At 38.4% G+C, this 18586-nt stretch overlaps 1 protein-coding gene across 2 annotated transcripts in view; it reads right to left on the reverse strand.

Annotated features, from left to right (window-relative positions):
• The window catches only part of UNC13C (unc-13 homolog C), a 599404-nt gene that overhangs the window by 48131 nt on the left and 532687 nt on the right, over positions 1 to 18586 (reverse strand). For both annotated transcript variants that reach the window (XM_044230120.1, XM_044230119.1), the window contains exons 31-32: positions 18437 to 18517; positions 3064 to 3211 (exon numbers count right to left, since the gene is read on the reverse strand). In XM_044230120.1, coding sequence (XP_044086055.1) covers positions 3064 to 3211; positions 18437 to 18517 — 229 coding nt within the window. The remainder of the gene's footprint in view (positions 1 to 3063; positions 3212 to 18436; positions 18518 to 18586) is intronic.

Consider the following 18586-nt stretch of genomic DNA (forward strand, 5'->3'; position numbering starts at 1 on the left):
ATATTAAAGTAATTGCTAATATTATTACACAAAACCTAAAACAGTATTTCTGTATATTTTAATGGTGCAGAGAAATCTAAGGTACTTTCAAATATATCTACTGATCAAAAATTGGTGGTGAGGGGTGCCTGGGTGGCTCAGTGGGTTAAGCTGCTGCCTTCGGCTCAGGTCATGATCTCAGGGTCCTGGGATCGAGTCCCGCATCGGGTTCTCTGCTTAGCAGGGAGCCTGCTTCTCTCTTTCTCTGTCTACCTCTCCGTCCACTTGTGATCTCTGTCTGTCAAATAAATAAAATCTTTAAAAAAAAATTGGTGGTGAGGAGAATTTTGTTTTAAAAGCAAAATAATTTTTCATAACAAAAATTAACCATGGATGGTCTTCACATAGAGGGATTCTAAAATTAAGAGTAGTAGATACAGTTTCCTGGACAGTTTCTGTATCCAGAATGCCTTCCTCTTTCTACCACCTCATGACTCAGTTTACCCACTGGCCTTTCTGTCTTTCCTGTCTTCTCAAGTTAAAATTTTTCCTCTTCTGACATGACCTATGTTACAACACTTCTCACTTCAATCTAGTAATAAGAGCAGGGTGGCTTGATCTCGGCATTGCTGACATTTTGAGCCGATAAATTTTTGTTGTGGGAAGCTTTTTTTGCACCACAGATAATTAGCAATGTCCCTGGTCTCCACTCATTAGATACCAGTAACATGACCACCACTCCCAGATATAACCACCAAAACTCTCCAGATATTGTCAAATGTCCTTAGGGAACCAAATCACCCCTGCTGGAGAACTGCCATATTAGAGCAACTGGTATATATAATGTCATGTTCAGTTTTGAATATATCCCTCAATGTATGAAACTGCATTCAGAGGTGATACTCAGTAAATATTTATAAAGTGAATGCAGAATAAGACGGTGCTTTCTTACTGCAGTTCATTGCTAGAATAATAAACATTCTTATCAAATGAACTATCAGTTTCACTTGAGGACTTAATACTTCTATATCCATTTTGGATTGGCTTATTTCCCAATATCTGGAATAGAAAGAGAAGACAGTGTTTTTCCAAATTGATAGTTCTCACTTGAACTCTGTGGTTCATAAATTTCTAATGGGACTCGATCCCTAGCAGTTTTTTCTTTTTTTATCACTAGAGAAAGAGGATGTCGACATTTATTCCAAAACAAAGAAGAAGGAAATCAAGGTGAAAATGGGAGATAAAGGAGCAAAAGGGAAAGAAAGAGAGAGGAGGAGGAGGAAAAGAAGTGAACAAGATATAATAGGTTCTTCTATACTTATAAGATCCATTTATGACAAAGCTGAATTAAAATAAGCAATTTTGGTTTTGATTTTGACACCATTTTCTTTTTTTTTTTTAGCCCCTTCTATTTCTGTAACAGTTTTTAAGCATACACAGAGCTAAAAGTTGTGAGTTACCTATCACAAAGGTTTATAGTTCTATAGGATCTTATTGTACGAATATGCTACAATATTTGTTCAACTGTTAATGGACATCTTTTTTTCCTAGTAAATTTTCTTACGCACGTCTTCTGGTGCACATACACACACATTTCTTTTGGATTCGCACTTAGGAGTTGAATTCCTAGGTTATAGGGAAGGCAAATCTTCAACTTTAATAAATAATACCAAACTCTTTTCCTATTTATCCTTATACCAAAACAGAGACACATAATGTAGTTTTGTGTGCTGTGACATCTATGCTAGAAAATGGGCTATGTGCATGTGTGTGCATGCATGTGTACACATATGTGTACATAGGTATACATATGTATGTATGTATACATATGTGTATACATACATATGTATACCTATAAAAGCAAAGCAAAGCAAAGGTTTCATACACAAATTTTCTGGAAATAAAACTACAACTCTATATGATACATTGGAATTACATTCTAGTGTATATTTATAAAGTTTGGAACATCTTGAGGGATGATGGATTGAAGGGAGGAATGTTTTGAATGTTTTGAATATTTCTGTAACTCTGGACAACCCCTCTTGAGCTCAACTATTTTTCCCTTTCTCAAATTATCCCAAGATGTAACCTGGGTTTGTGTAGCACATGGAAAGTAATATTTGTAGCATTTTATTGGGCACTCTCAGAAACTACAGTGTTAAAGACAGGCAAAGGTCATACCTAGCACATGCCTTGGTATTACAGGCAAAGCACCTACCTGTAGTTAGAAAAGTTCAAATATCCATGAAGAAACACAAGTTTGGAACATTTTCATCACGGGAACAAAAAAATCTGTATACTTTCTTTCCTGAGGATTCCTCATGGATGAAGATAGTGTCCTCATATTCATTTTTATTATTTCTGTGGCATGATTTATTATGTTCTAAGTTTGATCCTGCATTTGTCTCTTTGTGACTCATATTAACATTTTTAATAATCTCTCAGAAATGCCAAATCTTAAATGCATACAATTACCAAAATATGATAAATCACAAAGGAACTTGAAAGAGAGGCTTCTTACTAGTGATATCCTATAAGCTTATGAGGTGGAAAGTTTGCCACATGAAACAAATCCAACTGTCCAATAGTGTGCTTGCTTCTTGATCCATTTCAAAGTAAAATTTAAAATTTCTTTCATGTAAAATTAGAGTAAAATGAGATTTCTCTTCTGGAAATCGCAGAGATTTTACAATTTAAGTCAAGATCTGGGGAATTATTATCATATTTTGGAAATTACCAAGAAGAGCAAACACTCCAGCCTTATACTGAATTGAAGAGACTGCCATGGCTGTGGATATTCAAAACTAGGTTTTACTAAATTTAATGACGTTAGAATCACCAAGAGTCAACCACTCCATACAGTTTTAGTATTAAGCTGATCCTCATGTTACTGAAATTATTTCCAAAACTGTAATTGAGGGGGGCTGAACTATATTGACCATTTTCTATTGAACATAATCTTCAATTCTAATTGATGGTTTAAGTTAATATAGTAAAAATTATTAATAGTATTTATAATAACTCTTCTGTTGAATTTTAGTTATATTCAGTTTACTCTATTCTCACATCCAGTGTGTTACTTACTCTGTGAGGTCTGAGTGTCTATGAATTTCTTTATCAAGGCATCAGTAGTTTGGGTATAAAGACTGAGAGCATATCTCAGAGACTGAAGATCTGGGCTTTTCTCCAAGAAATTCTTTTTCAGGCCATTTCCTCCCGCATGAAAGTATTGCTGAAGAGAAAAAAATAATAATAATAACGTAAGCAGAAGGATTTAGAAGGAAGTATAGTAGGAAGGATTTTATTGCCATAATAGTGATGCTCAAATGGAATAATACAGTATGATCAATGTGAAATTGAGACAAAAGGACAGTCCTGACGCTTTCCCATTACTAGGTGATAAGCCTGTCATTCAGGTCCCCTCACTATCTCTGAACTGATGCTTTACATCACAGGTCCCAGATCCTTGAAGCTTAAGGTTTTTCCTTTCATTCAAAACTTAAGTATATGGGATCATGAAGATGCAGTGGTAAAAAGGCTATTTATAGAATGACAGGTTTAGATGACAACTGTTGACTTGGTTATTGGCTTGTTTCTAGAACATGAAAAATATATATATATTTCTTTCTTTTCTCCTTCCTTCCTCTTTCCTTCCTTCCTTCCTTCCTTCCTTCCTTCCTTCCTTCCTTCCAGGGTTGTCAATATTTCACAAAGATTGTAGTACCTGCATCGCATATTGTCCAGATACTAGTTTGTGATTCTAGGCCAGGTGGCTGCTGCTCCATTTTCCCCTGCTCTAAGCACACAGAAGGGCAGATATAGACCAACCTGAGAAGGCAGAGTAGTCGTTGGAAATCCAACATCTCCTGCACCTCATGTCTGATGAATGTAATGAAACATAGGGATTTTTTTATATTATTACCCAATACTAAAAACATTAAAATATCTGCGGCTAAAATACTAGAGAAGATATATGCTCTTTAATAATAAATACAGTCATTGAGGAACGTTAGCATTTTTCATGCTGCAAGTATTATGTGCAGATATCACCTAGAAAGCAATTATATACAAATATGTGACAGAGCTAAGGATATTTTTCCCCAACCATTTATAGATGGTAACATATTTACAGTGTGCTATTAGAGTTAGATAAATAGTTCTCACTCTCTCCCTGTAATATATATGTAATATATGTAATATACAGTACTATACACTCACTGCAACCTGACTTGCTTTGATCTGATTCTCACAGAATGATGAATTTTTTTCTAATTTAATTTTTTTCAGTGTTCCAAAATTCACTGTTTATGCATGACATCCAGTGCTCCATGCAATACGTGCCCTCCCAAACACCTATCACCAGGCTCACCGAACCCCCCACCACATCCCCCCTCTAAAACCCTCAGTTTGTTTCTCAGAGTCCATAGTCTCTCATGGTTTGTCTTCCTCCTCCGATTTCCCCCAACTACTTCTCCTCTGCATCTCCCCACGTCCTCCATGTTATTCCTTATGCTTCACAAATAAGCAAAACCATATGATAATTGACTCTCTCTGCTTCATTTCACTCTTCCAGTCCCGTCCATGTTGATACAAAAGTTGAGTATTCATCCTTTCTGATGGAGGCATAATAGTCCATAGTATATATGGACCATATCTTCTTTATCCATTCATCTGTTGAAGGGCATCATGGCTCTTTCCACAGTTTGTCAACTATGTCCATTGCCGCTATGAACATTGGGTATAGATGACCCTTCTTTTCACTACATCTGTATTTTTGGGGTAATACCCAGTAGTGCAATTGCAGGGTCATAGGGTAGCTCTATTTTTAATTTCTTAAGGAATCTCCATACTGTTTTCCAAAGTGGCTGCACCAGCTTGCACTCCTAACAACAGTGTAAGAGGGTTCTTCTTTCTGAACATCCTCTCCAAGACTTGTTTACTGTCTTTTGATTTAGGCCATTCTAACTGGTTTAAGGTGGTACTTTAATGTGGTTTTGATTTGAATCTCTCTGATGGCTAATGATGATGAACATTTTTTCATGTGTCTGTTAGCCATTTGTATGTCTTCTTTGGAGAAGTGTCTGTTCATGTCTTCTCATTTTTTGATGTCATTATCTGTTTTTTGAGTGTTGAGTTTGAGGAGTTCTTTATAGATCTTGGATATCAGCCCTTTGTAGTGTGATTTGCAAATATCTTCTCCCATTTTGTGGTGGGTTGCCTCTTTGTTTTGTTGACTGTTTCCTTTGCTGTGAGGAAGCTTTTGATCTTGATGAAGTCCCAAAAGTTCACTTTCGCTTTTGTTTCCTTTGCCTTTCGTGATGTGTCTTGAAAGAAGTGGCTGTGGCTGATGTTGAGGAGGTTACTGCCTATGTTCTCCTCTAGGATTTTGATAGACTCTTGTCTCACGTTGAGGTCCTTTATCCATTTCAAGTTTATCTTTATTTGTGTAAGAGAATGGTCAAGTTTCATTCTCCTCTACCTAGCTGTCCAGTTTTCCAGCACCATTTATTGAAGAGACTATCTTTTTTCCACTTTTTTTCCTGCTTTGTTGAAGATTAGTTGATCATAGAGTTGAGGGTCCATATCTGGGCTCTCTACTCTGTTCCACTGGTCTATGGGTCTGTTTTTGTGCCAGTGCCATGCTGTCTTGGTGATCACAGCTTTGAGGTAAAGCTTGAAATCAGGCAACAGGATGCCTCCAGTTTTGTTTATCTTTTTCAACATTTCCTTAGCAATTTAGGGTCTCTTCTAGTTCCATACAAGTTTTAGGATTATTTGCTCCAGCTCTTTGAAAAATGCTCATGGAATTTTGATCAGAATAGCAATGAATGTATAGATGGCTCCTAAGGAGGTATGTGCCATCCCTTTATCCCACTCATTAAAATTTCTGAGTAAAAGAATTCCATGAATTGAAAACTCATAATATCTTAATTTTCTCCTCTAGTCAAGAGGAGATGCAGAAAAATATTCTGGCCATTTGTAGGCAGCTGAGTGCACTTTCAAAGAGTGTAAAATAGAGAAGATTCAGGGCATAAGCCAGAGCAAATAGACAATGGAAATAGAATCTGCAGAAGGACTGCTACCACTCCAGACACCCTCCCCAAGGAGAAAAACCTCTAGCACTTAAAAATGCCTGTACTGATTCTAGCTGGGTGCATTGTGAAAACACAAGCTGTGCCAAAAGCAATATATGTTTATGGAAAGGAGGCATAGAAAAATGGCAAAAGCCTGTTCCTTTTGAGAGATGATGAGATAAAACACTTAAAATATTCCCTACACCTTGATCTTCCAAAAAAAAAAAAAAAAGAAAGAAAAGAAAAGAAAGTTAAAATACTTTCACAGGCAGAAAGTACATATTGAGGAGTATGAGTCCAGAATTGTTTCAGGAGCCTTAATGGATCAAAAAGTATGATACCTCCTCAGTTCAGGAAACATAATAGGATAATTAAGGTAAAAAACATTAAATGGATATATTGAGAGGGGAAGGTTCAGGTGGGATTTGACTCTTTCCCTAGAGGAATGGAGGGGTGTCCCCCCTCTGGAGATCTATTTATATAATTTATATAATGAACCAAGGAACCATCAGATGAAATAGCTCACGCTCATTATATAGTGTAGCAGTGGCATACACCCAACAGGAATAGGCATGACCTCTGGGCACGTTTGGGAACATGTTCTGCTTCTCAGGTTTTTTCAGACAAGCTCCATTCCTACCAAACTGAGCACAATTGCTAGAAAATTAAGATAAAAAGCAATGCAAGAGAAACCAGGAGCAGCACCTAAGAGGATGTTTTGCCCTTTCTTGGGACGATGGAGACTTGTCAGGAAAAACTCCCAAAGAATTTGAAATGGACCAAAAAAGATTAGTGGGTGTTCTGCTTAGCCTGCCTGGCTGGGTTATCTTTCTTTTCATTGTCTCTGAGCTATTTAAAACTCTGTAAATGATAGAAAATGGATAATCATGTAAATGATTCTTGTTCATAGAAATGTAAATTAATTATTTCTGGTAGGATGCAACTGATTATTGTTCTGTGGATAGATCCTTTTTGCTTCTATTTGTAAGCTGATTTCAGCTTTTCTTTTTGCATATTCTTCTGTGTTGTTCTTGGAATTCTCCTGTAAGCTAGTTGTAAGATCTTACTGGTGCCCTCATTAACTGATGAGTTAAATAACATTTTTGGCAAGTTTTACAACTGCATGCATGTCACAATTCTACTCTGCTTCAAAAACTGTTCTTTCATGGTATGCATAAGGCAGCATGGTGACAGCATTCACAAGGATGGGCATGGTTTTCACTGTGGTTTGTGAGGCTAGAACTATGGGCTCACACTGACACTGTGAATGGTGGGGTCTGTCTTCCTGCCTGTTCTCTCTGCCTCTGTCCCTTAAAAAATGTTTATTAAACTTGTATTGTAAAACAGACCTTGTGCTGAATGCCAAGGATATGAAGCCTAAGAGGTATACAGGCTGTTCTCAAAGGGATTATAATCTAGTAGGAAATGTCACCAAGATGTCAACAAATGACTCTAATAATGTTGCAGGTGTAAGAAAAACAATTGGAAAATACAGATCATGGGGTTGGTGAACATTTCTATTAGGGAAGAGTCCGTAAAGGCTTCCAAAGAGGTGTCATTTTTCGTATTTATCATTTTTTTTTAGCACTGCCATTTGTGTGTGTGAAATATGTATTTTTTTAAATTTCTTTTCAGCATAACAGTGTTCATTGTTTTTGCACCACACCCAGTGCTCCATGCAATACGTGCCCTCCCTAATACCCACTACCTGGTTCCCCTAACCTCCCACCCCCCGCCCCTTCAAAACCCTCAGGTTGTTTTTCAGAGTCCATAGTCTCTCATGGTTCATCTCCCTTCCAATTTCCCTCAACTCCCTTCTCTTCTCCATCTGCCCATGTCCTCCATGTTATTTGTTATGCTCCACAAATAAGTGAAACCATATAATTGCCTCTCTCTGCTTTCTCACCACTCTTGTTCAACATAGTATTAGAAGTCCTAGCAACAGCAATCAGATAATAAAGAGAAATAAAAGGTATCCAAATTGGCAATGAAGAAGTCAAACTCTCTCTCTTCCCACATGACATGATTCTTTATATGGAAAACCCAAAAGACTCCACCCCCAAACTACTAGAACTCATACAGCAATTCAGTAACATGGCAAGATACAAAGTCAATGTACAGAAATCAGTGGCTTGCTTATACACTAACAATGAAAATACAGAAAGGGAAATTAGAGAATCGATTCCATTTACTATAGCACCAAGAACCAGAAGATACCTGGGACTAAACCTAACCAAAGAGGTAAAGGATCTGTACTCGAGGAACTACAGAACACTCATGAAAGAAATTGAAGATGACACAAAAAGATGGAAGACCATTCCATGGTCTTGGATCGGAAGAATAAACATTGTTAAAATGTCTATACTGCCTAGAGCAATCTATACCTTTAATGCCATTCTGATCAAAATTCCACCGGTATTTTTCAAAGAGCTGGAGCAAATAATCCTAAAATTTGTATGGAACCAGAAGAGACCCTGAATTGCTAAGGAAATGTTGAAAAACAAAAACAAAACTGGAGGCATCACGTTACCTGATTTCAAGCTTTACTACAAAGCTGTGATCACCAAGACAGCATGGTACTGGCATACAAACAGACACATAGTCCAGTGGAACAGAGTAGAGAGCCCAGATATGGACCCTCAACTCTATGGTCAATTAATCTTCGACAAAACAGGAAGAAATATACAGTGGAAAAAAGACAGTCTCCTCAATAAAGGTGCTGGGAAAACTGGACAGCTCTATGTAGAAGAATGAACCTTGACGATTCTCTTAAACTGTACACAAAGATAAACTCAAAATGGATAAAAGACCTCAACATGAGACAGGAATCCATCAGAATCCTAGAGGAGAACATAGGCAGTAACCTCTTCGACATCAGCCACAGCAACTTCTTTCAAGATATGTCTCCAAAGGCAAAGGAAACAAAAGTGAAAGTGAACTTTTGGGACTTCATCATGATCAAAAGCTTCTGCACAGCAAAGGAAACAGTCAACAAAACAAAGAGGCAACCCACGGGATGGAGAAGATATTTGCAAATGACAGTACAGACAAAAGGTTGATATCCAGGATCTATAGCACTGACATTTTTAAATTCAGCAGCCACTAGATCATTTGCTGCAGTGGAAAAGAGAAACAGGACAATCCCACTTAGGCAATCAAAGGAAACTAGCAGTCCAGCTCTACTTAAGAAGAATTGAAGTGGTAGTTCTTAGGTATAGCTTAAAATATACTCTTTGCTACTGTTACTCTGTTCTCATCACTAAACCTGGGAGTGGTGGCCAGGGAGACACCAGTTGCCTCTAGGCAGTAGAGGGCCTAAAGAAGTTGAGATGACTTTGTACCCCTAAAGATTCACAAGACTTGTTGACATGTGAAAGGCTCTGAGACCCACTGTGGTTAAGAAATCTGCTTAACCTTTCAGTAACATACCTGCTTCTTATAATTATTTGCCTTCAGGACACATATCCCATACAATATCTACTGACACTATGGGGCACAGAAGTGTTCCATGGGCTAGATTTAGGAAACCCTAGAAGAAATAAGACTAGACTTTGTAGAATGGAGATATTTCTAAGGGTGGAGAAGGCTTCATAGAAGAAGAGAACTGGAGTCGGGCTCTGAAGACCTAGACTGTGTATTTGTTCTTGAACCTCTTAATTGTAATAGGAGAACATGTTTTTACTACCAAGACACTAGTTTATAGACCTCTGAGACACGGGGAACAACTATGAAGTGAAAACATAAACAGGGAATGAGTTTGTTCCTGGGTAAAACCTAAGGGTCCCCCTAGAGTTTTTGGTTATACTAAACTGACTTTGTAGCCAGAAGGTATCATGAGTCATTCTTCTAAAGGCACTAGCAGGATCCTAAGTGAACAGTAGAAGATGCTGCCCAAGGACAGAAATGATACTTTTGTCTCTTAAGTGCATTGTAAAATAGGAAATGTTGCAAGACAAACCCTGGACAAAAGGTAGCAATTTTCGGAGGAAAAAAACAGGTTGCAAGATCCTAAGAGCAAAAGCTTCCATTCAGTGAGCACAGATAAGTAACACATGCCACAGGCTCCTAATTCAGAGAGAGGAAGAGAGGACTTCTATGGTTATGCAAATGCAAACTGGATGAAAACATTACTTTAATGGAAACCTTTCACACAGTGTTCAGAACCTGGGTGACCGCTCCTGAGAACATGGGTCTATTTCTCTCACTGGCACAGATAATAAGAAAGAGGGCTGCAAAGACGCATATACCTTGGCATTTGGAGATTTCATATTGTTTTGATTCTGCAAGAGACAAGCAGGAGGGTGGAATTTGTCTTTTGCTGAGGCTTAAGTCTGAAGGATATAAACTGGAGGCTGATGTGTGGGAGTCAATGTCTTAGCTATTAAACAGACCCCACTATCCATAGCTCAGTACAGCTTAGTTGCTCTCCCTTCATTATAGTAAGCATTGGGAGGGAGATTATATCCTAGAGAATAATTTGTGTACATGGGGTTTTGAAGCCTTCTAGATGTTTCCCTTATGCATGTAAAAGTGGATTTTTCCCCCATTCGTTCTAAACAAACAAAAACGGGACTCAAGTTTCATGTTGTTTCTCTGCAACCAGCTGTGTAAACCAAGAACCTCCAATTTAATCTATTCTGTTTACTTAGATTAATACAAAATAGCAGAAAACAATTGGCAAAATAAGTTAGCACTAGCCATTTTCTTCCAAGAAAGGGATTTTTAATCAGGGAACTGTGAGCAAGTTGGCTGTTCACAGCTGTGAAGGATAAGGATGTCAGCTGGATGTCATTCTCTCCATCCTTGGCGCTGTCCTGGCTGATATTTTCACAATGGACTTGGACAAAGGCAGAAAGCATGTTTTTAAAATGTAGGGTTGAGCCAAGGCTTGACGTTATTACTTTGAATGACAGAATGTGGCTTCAGAAAAGGTTTTGGCAGCCTGGAATCATGGGTCAACATACAGGATAGCATGACAAAAACAAAAACAAAAACAAAAAAAAAAAAAAGGAAAAAGACTATATTCATGATAAAAAGTTTATTTCAGAGTATGGAATGGGGGTGACCTCGATTAATGTCAGTAAAATCTCAAAAGCTGCATTTTTTTCTCATGTTTCACATGATTTAATAAAGTGACGGGGAAGCTATCAAAGATAATGAATTCTGATCATGCATTAATATACATAGACAGGTCAAGATGAAGGGTTTGATGGAGCAAATACATTCTCTGCTGATTAGAACACATCTGAAATATTAGGGTCATTATAAATTTATTCCCAGGCTTCATGATTTATAAGAAATATGAAAAAGTGGAGGGCATCCAAAGGTAGAGGGCCAGGATATTGTAAGGTCTAGAAGGGACCTTATTCATTCAATAAATGGCTGCAGATAAATTGGGGAGGCATGATAGCTTTCTTCAATGTATGAAAGGCTATCATGTGGAAAAGGAAGTAGAATTATTTTTCAAAGGACAGAAGGACCAAGATAGCACTAAAAGTACCAGAGAAACAGATACTGGTTTGAATAAAGATGACCTTTCTGGGGGCACCTGGATGGCTCAGTGGGTTGGAGCCCCCGTCTTCTGCATCAGATCCCAGAGTCCTGGGATCAAGCACTGCATCAGGCTCTCTGCTCAGCAAGGAGTCTGCTTCTCCCTCTCTCTGCCTGCCTCTCTGCCTGCTAGTGATCTCTGTCAAATAAATAAATAAAACCTTAAAAAAAAAAAAAAAAAAAAAAAGATGGCCTTTCTGGTAATAAAGAGCAACTTAAAAATTGAAGCTGCTCCTTGAGAGTCAGTGAGTTCCCGTCACTGGCCATTATTGAGTGGTGGCCATTTGTCTATAGGCCAACAATGCTATAGATGACATGCCCGTCTGAACGGGAAAGGGGAGCTATTGGGTTATGTTTCCAATACTGAGATTTTAGAATCTTTTTTGCCTCTTTGACTCTTTGTTTTTTTACTTTAAAATGTGTGAGGAAATGTAAATTCACCTTCCTTCCTCTATGCAATGCGATGTGTGCTTGGGTTATGTCACCTGAGAGAGGATCAGTCCATTCATTTGAAGGATGTGGGCAGAGACATCCCCCCTGCCTGACTCTGGTACTGTAGTGATGAGATGAATTATTCCTTCTGGAAGAGCTTTGTGAACTGTGACGTTCTTTCTACTTGTGAGAAAATATGCTTAATTGGCAGAAAAACTGCCCAAACTTCAGTCCTGCTTTGTTTCCTAAGCAGCAGCCCCTGTCTCCAGCGATGTACCTGCTATTTATTTCGATGTTCCTGCACCGTATCTAACTTCAGCCAGTAGAAAAACGGCCTCCTGCCTGATTCGTCATTTTTCTCAGGGGAACCATGCTTTTCCATCCTTTCAGTTAAAACCTCCGAATCACCTCAGCCTTGCTCCAGTTTGGGTTGCCAAGTCCCAGTGACTCTCTCCTTCTTGTCACCCACATCCGTCTTCCACTTCTATTCCTCAAGCCACCCTCCTCATGACGGCCCTCATCACCTTGTGCATTAAATAACTGTAACTGATTTCTCTGACTAAATCTTCAACTACCCCATGCATTTTGTACATTTCTGTAGGATTTCCATCGCTAAAACGGCACATTGAGTATGCCACGGGTTTATAAGATCATCAACGGGTCTTCTTTTATAGAAAACACTGAGGATGTAAAAGGATTTCTGTACTTTCACCCCGAAGATTTCCTGAAATGTCATTTTACATGGCTTCACTACCCAAACCTCTAGTCAAATCCAGACCAGGCCATTGAGTAGTTTTGTCACTGACTCCCAGCCCTCTGGCCTTATGCCTTTCTATGACGAAATCCTTTTCCCCCTGGTTAATATTCAAGTTGTGAATCTTTCTCCAAGAGAAACTAGGGTCTTTCCTATCCAGCCTGTGAACTCCCATCTGTCCTTGAAGATCACTGCTCTAGCTTTTCCTGATTCCCTGAGCTCCCACTGGTCGCTCCCTCTTCTGAGTCCTGACCACTTTTTATCTGTCCGGCTTAATTGGCGTCTGTATCACCTGTTACATATCTTACATTGGTGTCTTATAAGTTAACATGGATCATTTAATTTTTAATATGCCTTTTTCATTTTTCAGTCTGGATTAGAAACTCCTTGGAAAAACAAAAACAAAACAAAACAGCTCTGCTTCCCAGAGGAGAGTCTCAGGAAACACTCAAGAATCCTATGGAGTCTATGTCCTTATAGAGAAAGGATGCTGAGCACAGAAAACCAAAAGCCCAGAGGGCAAGGCCAGAAGGATTTAATTTAAACTATTGCTTGGAGCAGACTCACATCTACTGGTTAACCTCACTGAGAGAGAATGAAGGGATTAGGGAAGGTGGAAAACCAAGTCAAACCAAACCAAACCAAACCAAACTGAAACCTGATTGCAGTTGAATAGGTAGGATCTTGGGTTTAACAGTAGAAAGGGGTTCGTCCAAAATAAACTAGTTTTCAGGTGATTGGATAGTTGCATTCGTAGAGAGCTTTTTGTAAGACAGGAACTGTTTTAATTGTTTAACATGTGATAACTCATTTAATTTTCTGACAATAATTCCTGAAGCCCTGTTATTCCCATAGGAGTGGACAGCGATTTACACACTCTAGTTTCCTTCTCTCTTAGTCACTTACTACCCTAATACTCTGGTCATTGTCAGTGGTGTAATTCCGCATGTGGTTCCCAGTATTTTATTTATATTTGCATTAATATTCATCTTCTGATATTTGCAAAGACTTCCACCCTAATACAGCGATACACTGGATTTAGTAATGTAAGGGTGGGTGATGAGGAATGTTGTTATTACATCTGAACAGAGATTGAAAGACCTTGTATAAGTATCATTTTCTTTCTCTTAAAAAAAATAAGAGATTTTGTTCTGTTTGTTATATTCTTCATAAAACAACAAAAATTAAAGCACTTCAGACCTGTTGGGATCTGTGAGAGAGAAAGAATTTTGCCAAATTAAAAATCAGGATAAATACTGTCTGCATGCTTAGCAAGCCATTCTTTTTATAATCCCAATAAAATCTAAATTCCTCTAATTCTTTAAATTTGTCATATATTTGAAGAACTTTTACAATCTATTTTTACTGACTGATGGGAACATGCTAATGTTTCTTTACAAGTTTGCAAGAAGAATTTTCTTCTTGGTTTCATACACTATTTTGGTAGCAATTTCCCATCATCACGTATTTTTTTTTTCCTTCCAATATCTATATTGTATTTTTGGAAAATCCATGCAGACAGTTTATTTTGCAAACTTAGAAAAAATTATCATTTGCCCTTAACAACTCAGGTTTATTTCTTTTTTCTTTTTCTTTTTTTTTAGGAATTACTTGAAAAATATTTTAGAAACTATTTCTACCACAGCTGGAGTCCTCTTTTTACATATATCAGATCCGAATATGCTACTGTGTCCCTTTGACCTTGGTGCAAGTGTCAACATTTGGCTCCAATCCAATGTTCCTCTTTTATTTCCTACAATACTCAAGCTGTGGTGATCTGTTCCTCTGCACTAGACTACTTGAAGTTTTCAGACTGACCTACTCCTTCTTGCATTTCACTCAAGCTTTTCTCTAAGCCTACGATGACTTTCTCCCTTGCTTCTCCCTGTTCCAGTCCCTTTATACGTCCCCAAACTTCCCTCTCCATGAAGCTCCCCCCAGACACTCACAGACAGTATATTACCCTCTTTGCACTCTGCAGCACTTTGTCCACACCTCTTATTTTATTAGTTGTAGAGGTCTAGGTTCCCAAGTCTAGATAGAGCAAGACCCCTCTTCTCTTCAGCCATCTCCTCATTGCCCATATTTTCTATGCACACGTAAGCTTCCAAGTAATGATTTTTGAAATGCAATAATCCAAACGTGTATTTTGCTCTTCTCATGAGCAGCTGAAATTTAAATAATGCAAAAACTATACTTATAATGATAAAAAAGATGCTAAGAAGCAGCCACCAAAATTGCCTCATGAATAATGAATGGCAGGATGGGGATGGGCCTCAGTCAGGAGTAAGAGCCTCAGAGGCATAACATCACGTATTCTGCCATTTGTCTGGAATCTAAATGATCAGAAATGGTGCTGTATAGGATTAAATAAGTAAGAAGTAAATTCCAAAGCTATATTTGAATAGATACTCATACCTACTCCAAATTTTCTCCTTATACCAAGCAGTTCTAGAAGGCCCTCATTCACATGGTTCTTGTTTTTAGGGAAATCTCTGTGTAGTCCCTACATGATGTCAGACATCTGCAACACACATGGTGGAGTGTCCTGTTTGGGTCCAAAGAACAAGTGTTCCAGGGTAATTTGGAAGGCTGGGCAAAAAGTGAAACCAGCCAGCTTTTTTTCCCCAGGTTTTTCCATTTTCAAACTTCATCAGAAAGTAACCTGAGGATTGTTCAAGACTTAAGAATTTCCTTAGGCTCTTGGGATTCATGCTCAGGTCAAGAGTATTTATTGTTGGAAAAAGGTCTCCTTTTTTTCTTTGAAAAAAAATCCACATTTCAGGGAATCCCACAGCAGTCCCGAGTCTTCCTATTGGCTTTTTAGCTCATACATCCTGATAAATTATTGGCTCTATAGCTATATCTATATCACCACTATAACAGCGGTTACCCTTTCACTTTCAAATACTACTGATTTGGTTGCTCGTTGGCAGGTGAATAAATAAAATGTGTCACAGCCCACTCGCACAAGCTGTAGCAGATCACTGTAATTTCTGATACTTGTGCCACAGTCCCCCCACTTGTGACTTACAATTGAAACTACATGAGACCATTATGACAAAATACTCTAGTCCAGCTAAAATTTTCGTCTTTAAGAGAGTATTTTCATCAATACTTTTGAGGAGTTGAAAGATTTTAAAGCGTCTTTAGAAAACCATCTAAATATTGAAATCTGGTATTTTAATCTAGAAATAACTAATCTCTCTGAAGAAATATTGTTCATTTTGGTCTGCTGTATTTCACCAACCCTTTGTTGTTTGCTGGTTGTTGGTGAAATAATGATGTAGAAGCAAGGACAGTGATCTTCAGGTTTGGGGTCCTTTCTTAGCGCTGCCAATTCCTAGCAGCTCTCTGGCCTTTGTCAGTAATTTAAACCTGCTCAGCCTCCGTTGTTTAATCTATAAAGTGTGAATGATCACTCTTGACACACCTAACAGCCAGATGTTTCTAAAGATCAGGCGAGACAATGTACATACATGGAAGATATCTGGAAAAATGTAAAACGCTATTTCAGTCCATAGTCTACAAACTCCATACCATTCTCCTTGTTCACTTTTTATTTCCACCCTGTTTGCCTAAACTGAGTTCCAGAGGAAGTAGGATTAGGTCTTTGGCAGCCTTTGTGAGGTAGCCTGGGTAGTAACTGCTGCTTTTGCATATGAACATCCTTCTCATGAAGTTTCCACTTACCTTATAGGGTTCCCTCTGCTGGGCTCTGAGAAGACCTTCCATCACTAGCTGGTAGGGCTATAATTCCTTTAAGTAGTTATTCCTCTTTTACCTGAATTCCTTTGTAGTCAACATCAGAATTAGGACTTGGTAGGACATTCAGTTGGGGCAAATCTCAGAATCGGACAAGATAAAGGGAGTTCCAGTTGTGGCAAACTGATGACAGAGCCATAGAAATGAATGCCCAGGTGTATGCCTTGGCAGATGGGCAGACCAGAGGGATGAGAGTCTCATAATAGGGATAGGAGGTAGAGAACTGACCTCAGGCTCTGACGTTCAGGAGGACCAGAGTCAGGCCCTAAAGGAACAAGATAATGGCATGAATCCATTTACTGGATCTTAGACACCAGCTAGTGGAAGTATTTAAGACTGAATTAAAAGATCATCCCAGATGACCTGGAGAGGAAGATGGGGTAGTTGAGCTGTCAAAATGTAGAAGGGGGAACCTGTTTGAAGATCAGGAATGTCCCAGACTTTGGGTATAACTAGATGGCAATCATGTGCCCCAACCAAGAGGAACAGAAGAAATGCTGGTGGTGGGGACAGAAGCCAGGTCTGAATGCCATTTCTTTTCATGGGACACATTTTTCTTCCTCTCTTGAAGTCATGCATTGACTTAATAAAATTCAAAAAGGACTAAATTCAGAATCTAAAAATTTTACTTTTTCTTCTCTTCATGGTATACTTCAAAGTCCTTATTTTTTCTACTAGCACTTCCTGATTTGCGGCCATTAGTTCTACTATAACTCCAAAGGTCAACCATTTCTTATTCACTTTTCTGAAAAGAATTTTTTAGAAAGAGCTTGTTTTGCATTTTTTTCTGCTTCTTGTTCAAGTTTTCCATTTTTCCCCTTAAAATGATTGTGCAAAATTTCCAGACTTCCAGATAACACTCTAGCTGTAGCTTTAGATACTCCATTGCTGTAGTCTCACTGCCTAAATCCACTCTCCACTTTCCACCAGGTGTCACAAAATTCCCACCTCACAACTTTCATTTTATATTTCATTTTTTCATTTTACACTGAAGCAGGAAAAGATGGTCTCTTATTAAATGCTGAAACTATAAAACCAAAGCTGGGAGGTAACAATTTTCTGGAGGTGCCCAATTGTTGCACAAGTCTATTTTAATGAATAGCATCATAATGTCTGTTTGTATCCTGTGCAATTCTGTGCTCAGAAAATGGCTCATGGTAGCTAGCAGTTTTTGCTATGCTGTTCACGCATGCTGGATAGGAGATGCTTCCCCCAGTGACACGTGGAGACAATGGACATGGTTTAAATTCAGACAATAAATTAGTTAATTCACTCTTAAATAAGCTTTCACATAAGAATATAAAATGCATATATGTAAATATGAAACATGTATAAAAATATAAAAGGAATTATATGGAAACAACTTCTAAGTTACATTTGGAGGTCTTCCATTTTTAGCCCCCACCACAATAACTTCTGGTCAACCTCTGGCTGTGAAAAAATTGATGCACACAGCACAATACCTTTGGGTTTCCAGCAGAAAATTAAATTATTGCACTTACTAAGAGAGAGGAGAAGATTGATCTTTTAAAACCCATTTCAACAAGCATAGAAAACATGAAAAGAAATTCTGTTAACCCCAAACCTCCTGAAGCATCTATTTAATTGAACTTGGGGGGCGGGGCTGTACGTACATGTCTTTCTTTGAAAACACATGTTATAACATAGGTTTCACACACATTTTCTTCCAGAGACAAAGGAACAAGGATAAGGGCAGAGGAACACGGATAATGTGGCGAGAGTACAGGCTCAATCTGACATACTCATACAACCATCTTCTGTGTCTATGGGTGGCACAGCTCTACATATGCATGTGGGATACTTTTCTCTGAGGGCTAATAGAGGACTGGGGATGTATAATTCAGGAGTACTGTAAGCTTACCTTGATGGTAGCCAAGACTACCTCCATTATAGCACACTGTCTTGGTGTCAGACCCTTGGCATCCTCCCGAATCATGTGCTCCTAAAAAACAGGTTAGCAATTACTTATGCATTAACCAATTAATCCATTCAACAACTGTTTTCAAACAGA

Source organism: Neovison vison, chromosome 13 (genome assembly GCF_020171115.1).
Source record: "Neovison vison isolate M4711 chromosome 13, ASM_NN_V1, whole genome shotgun sequence".
Lineage (NCBI taxonomy): Eukaryota > Metazoa > Chordata > Mammalia > Carnivora > Mustelidae > Neogale > Neogale vison.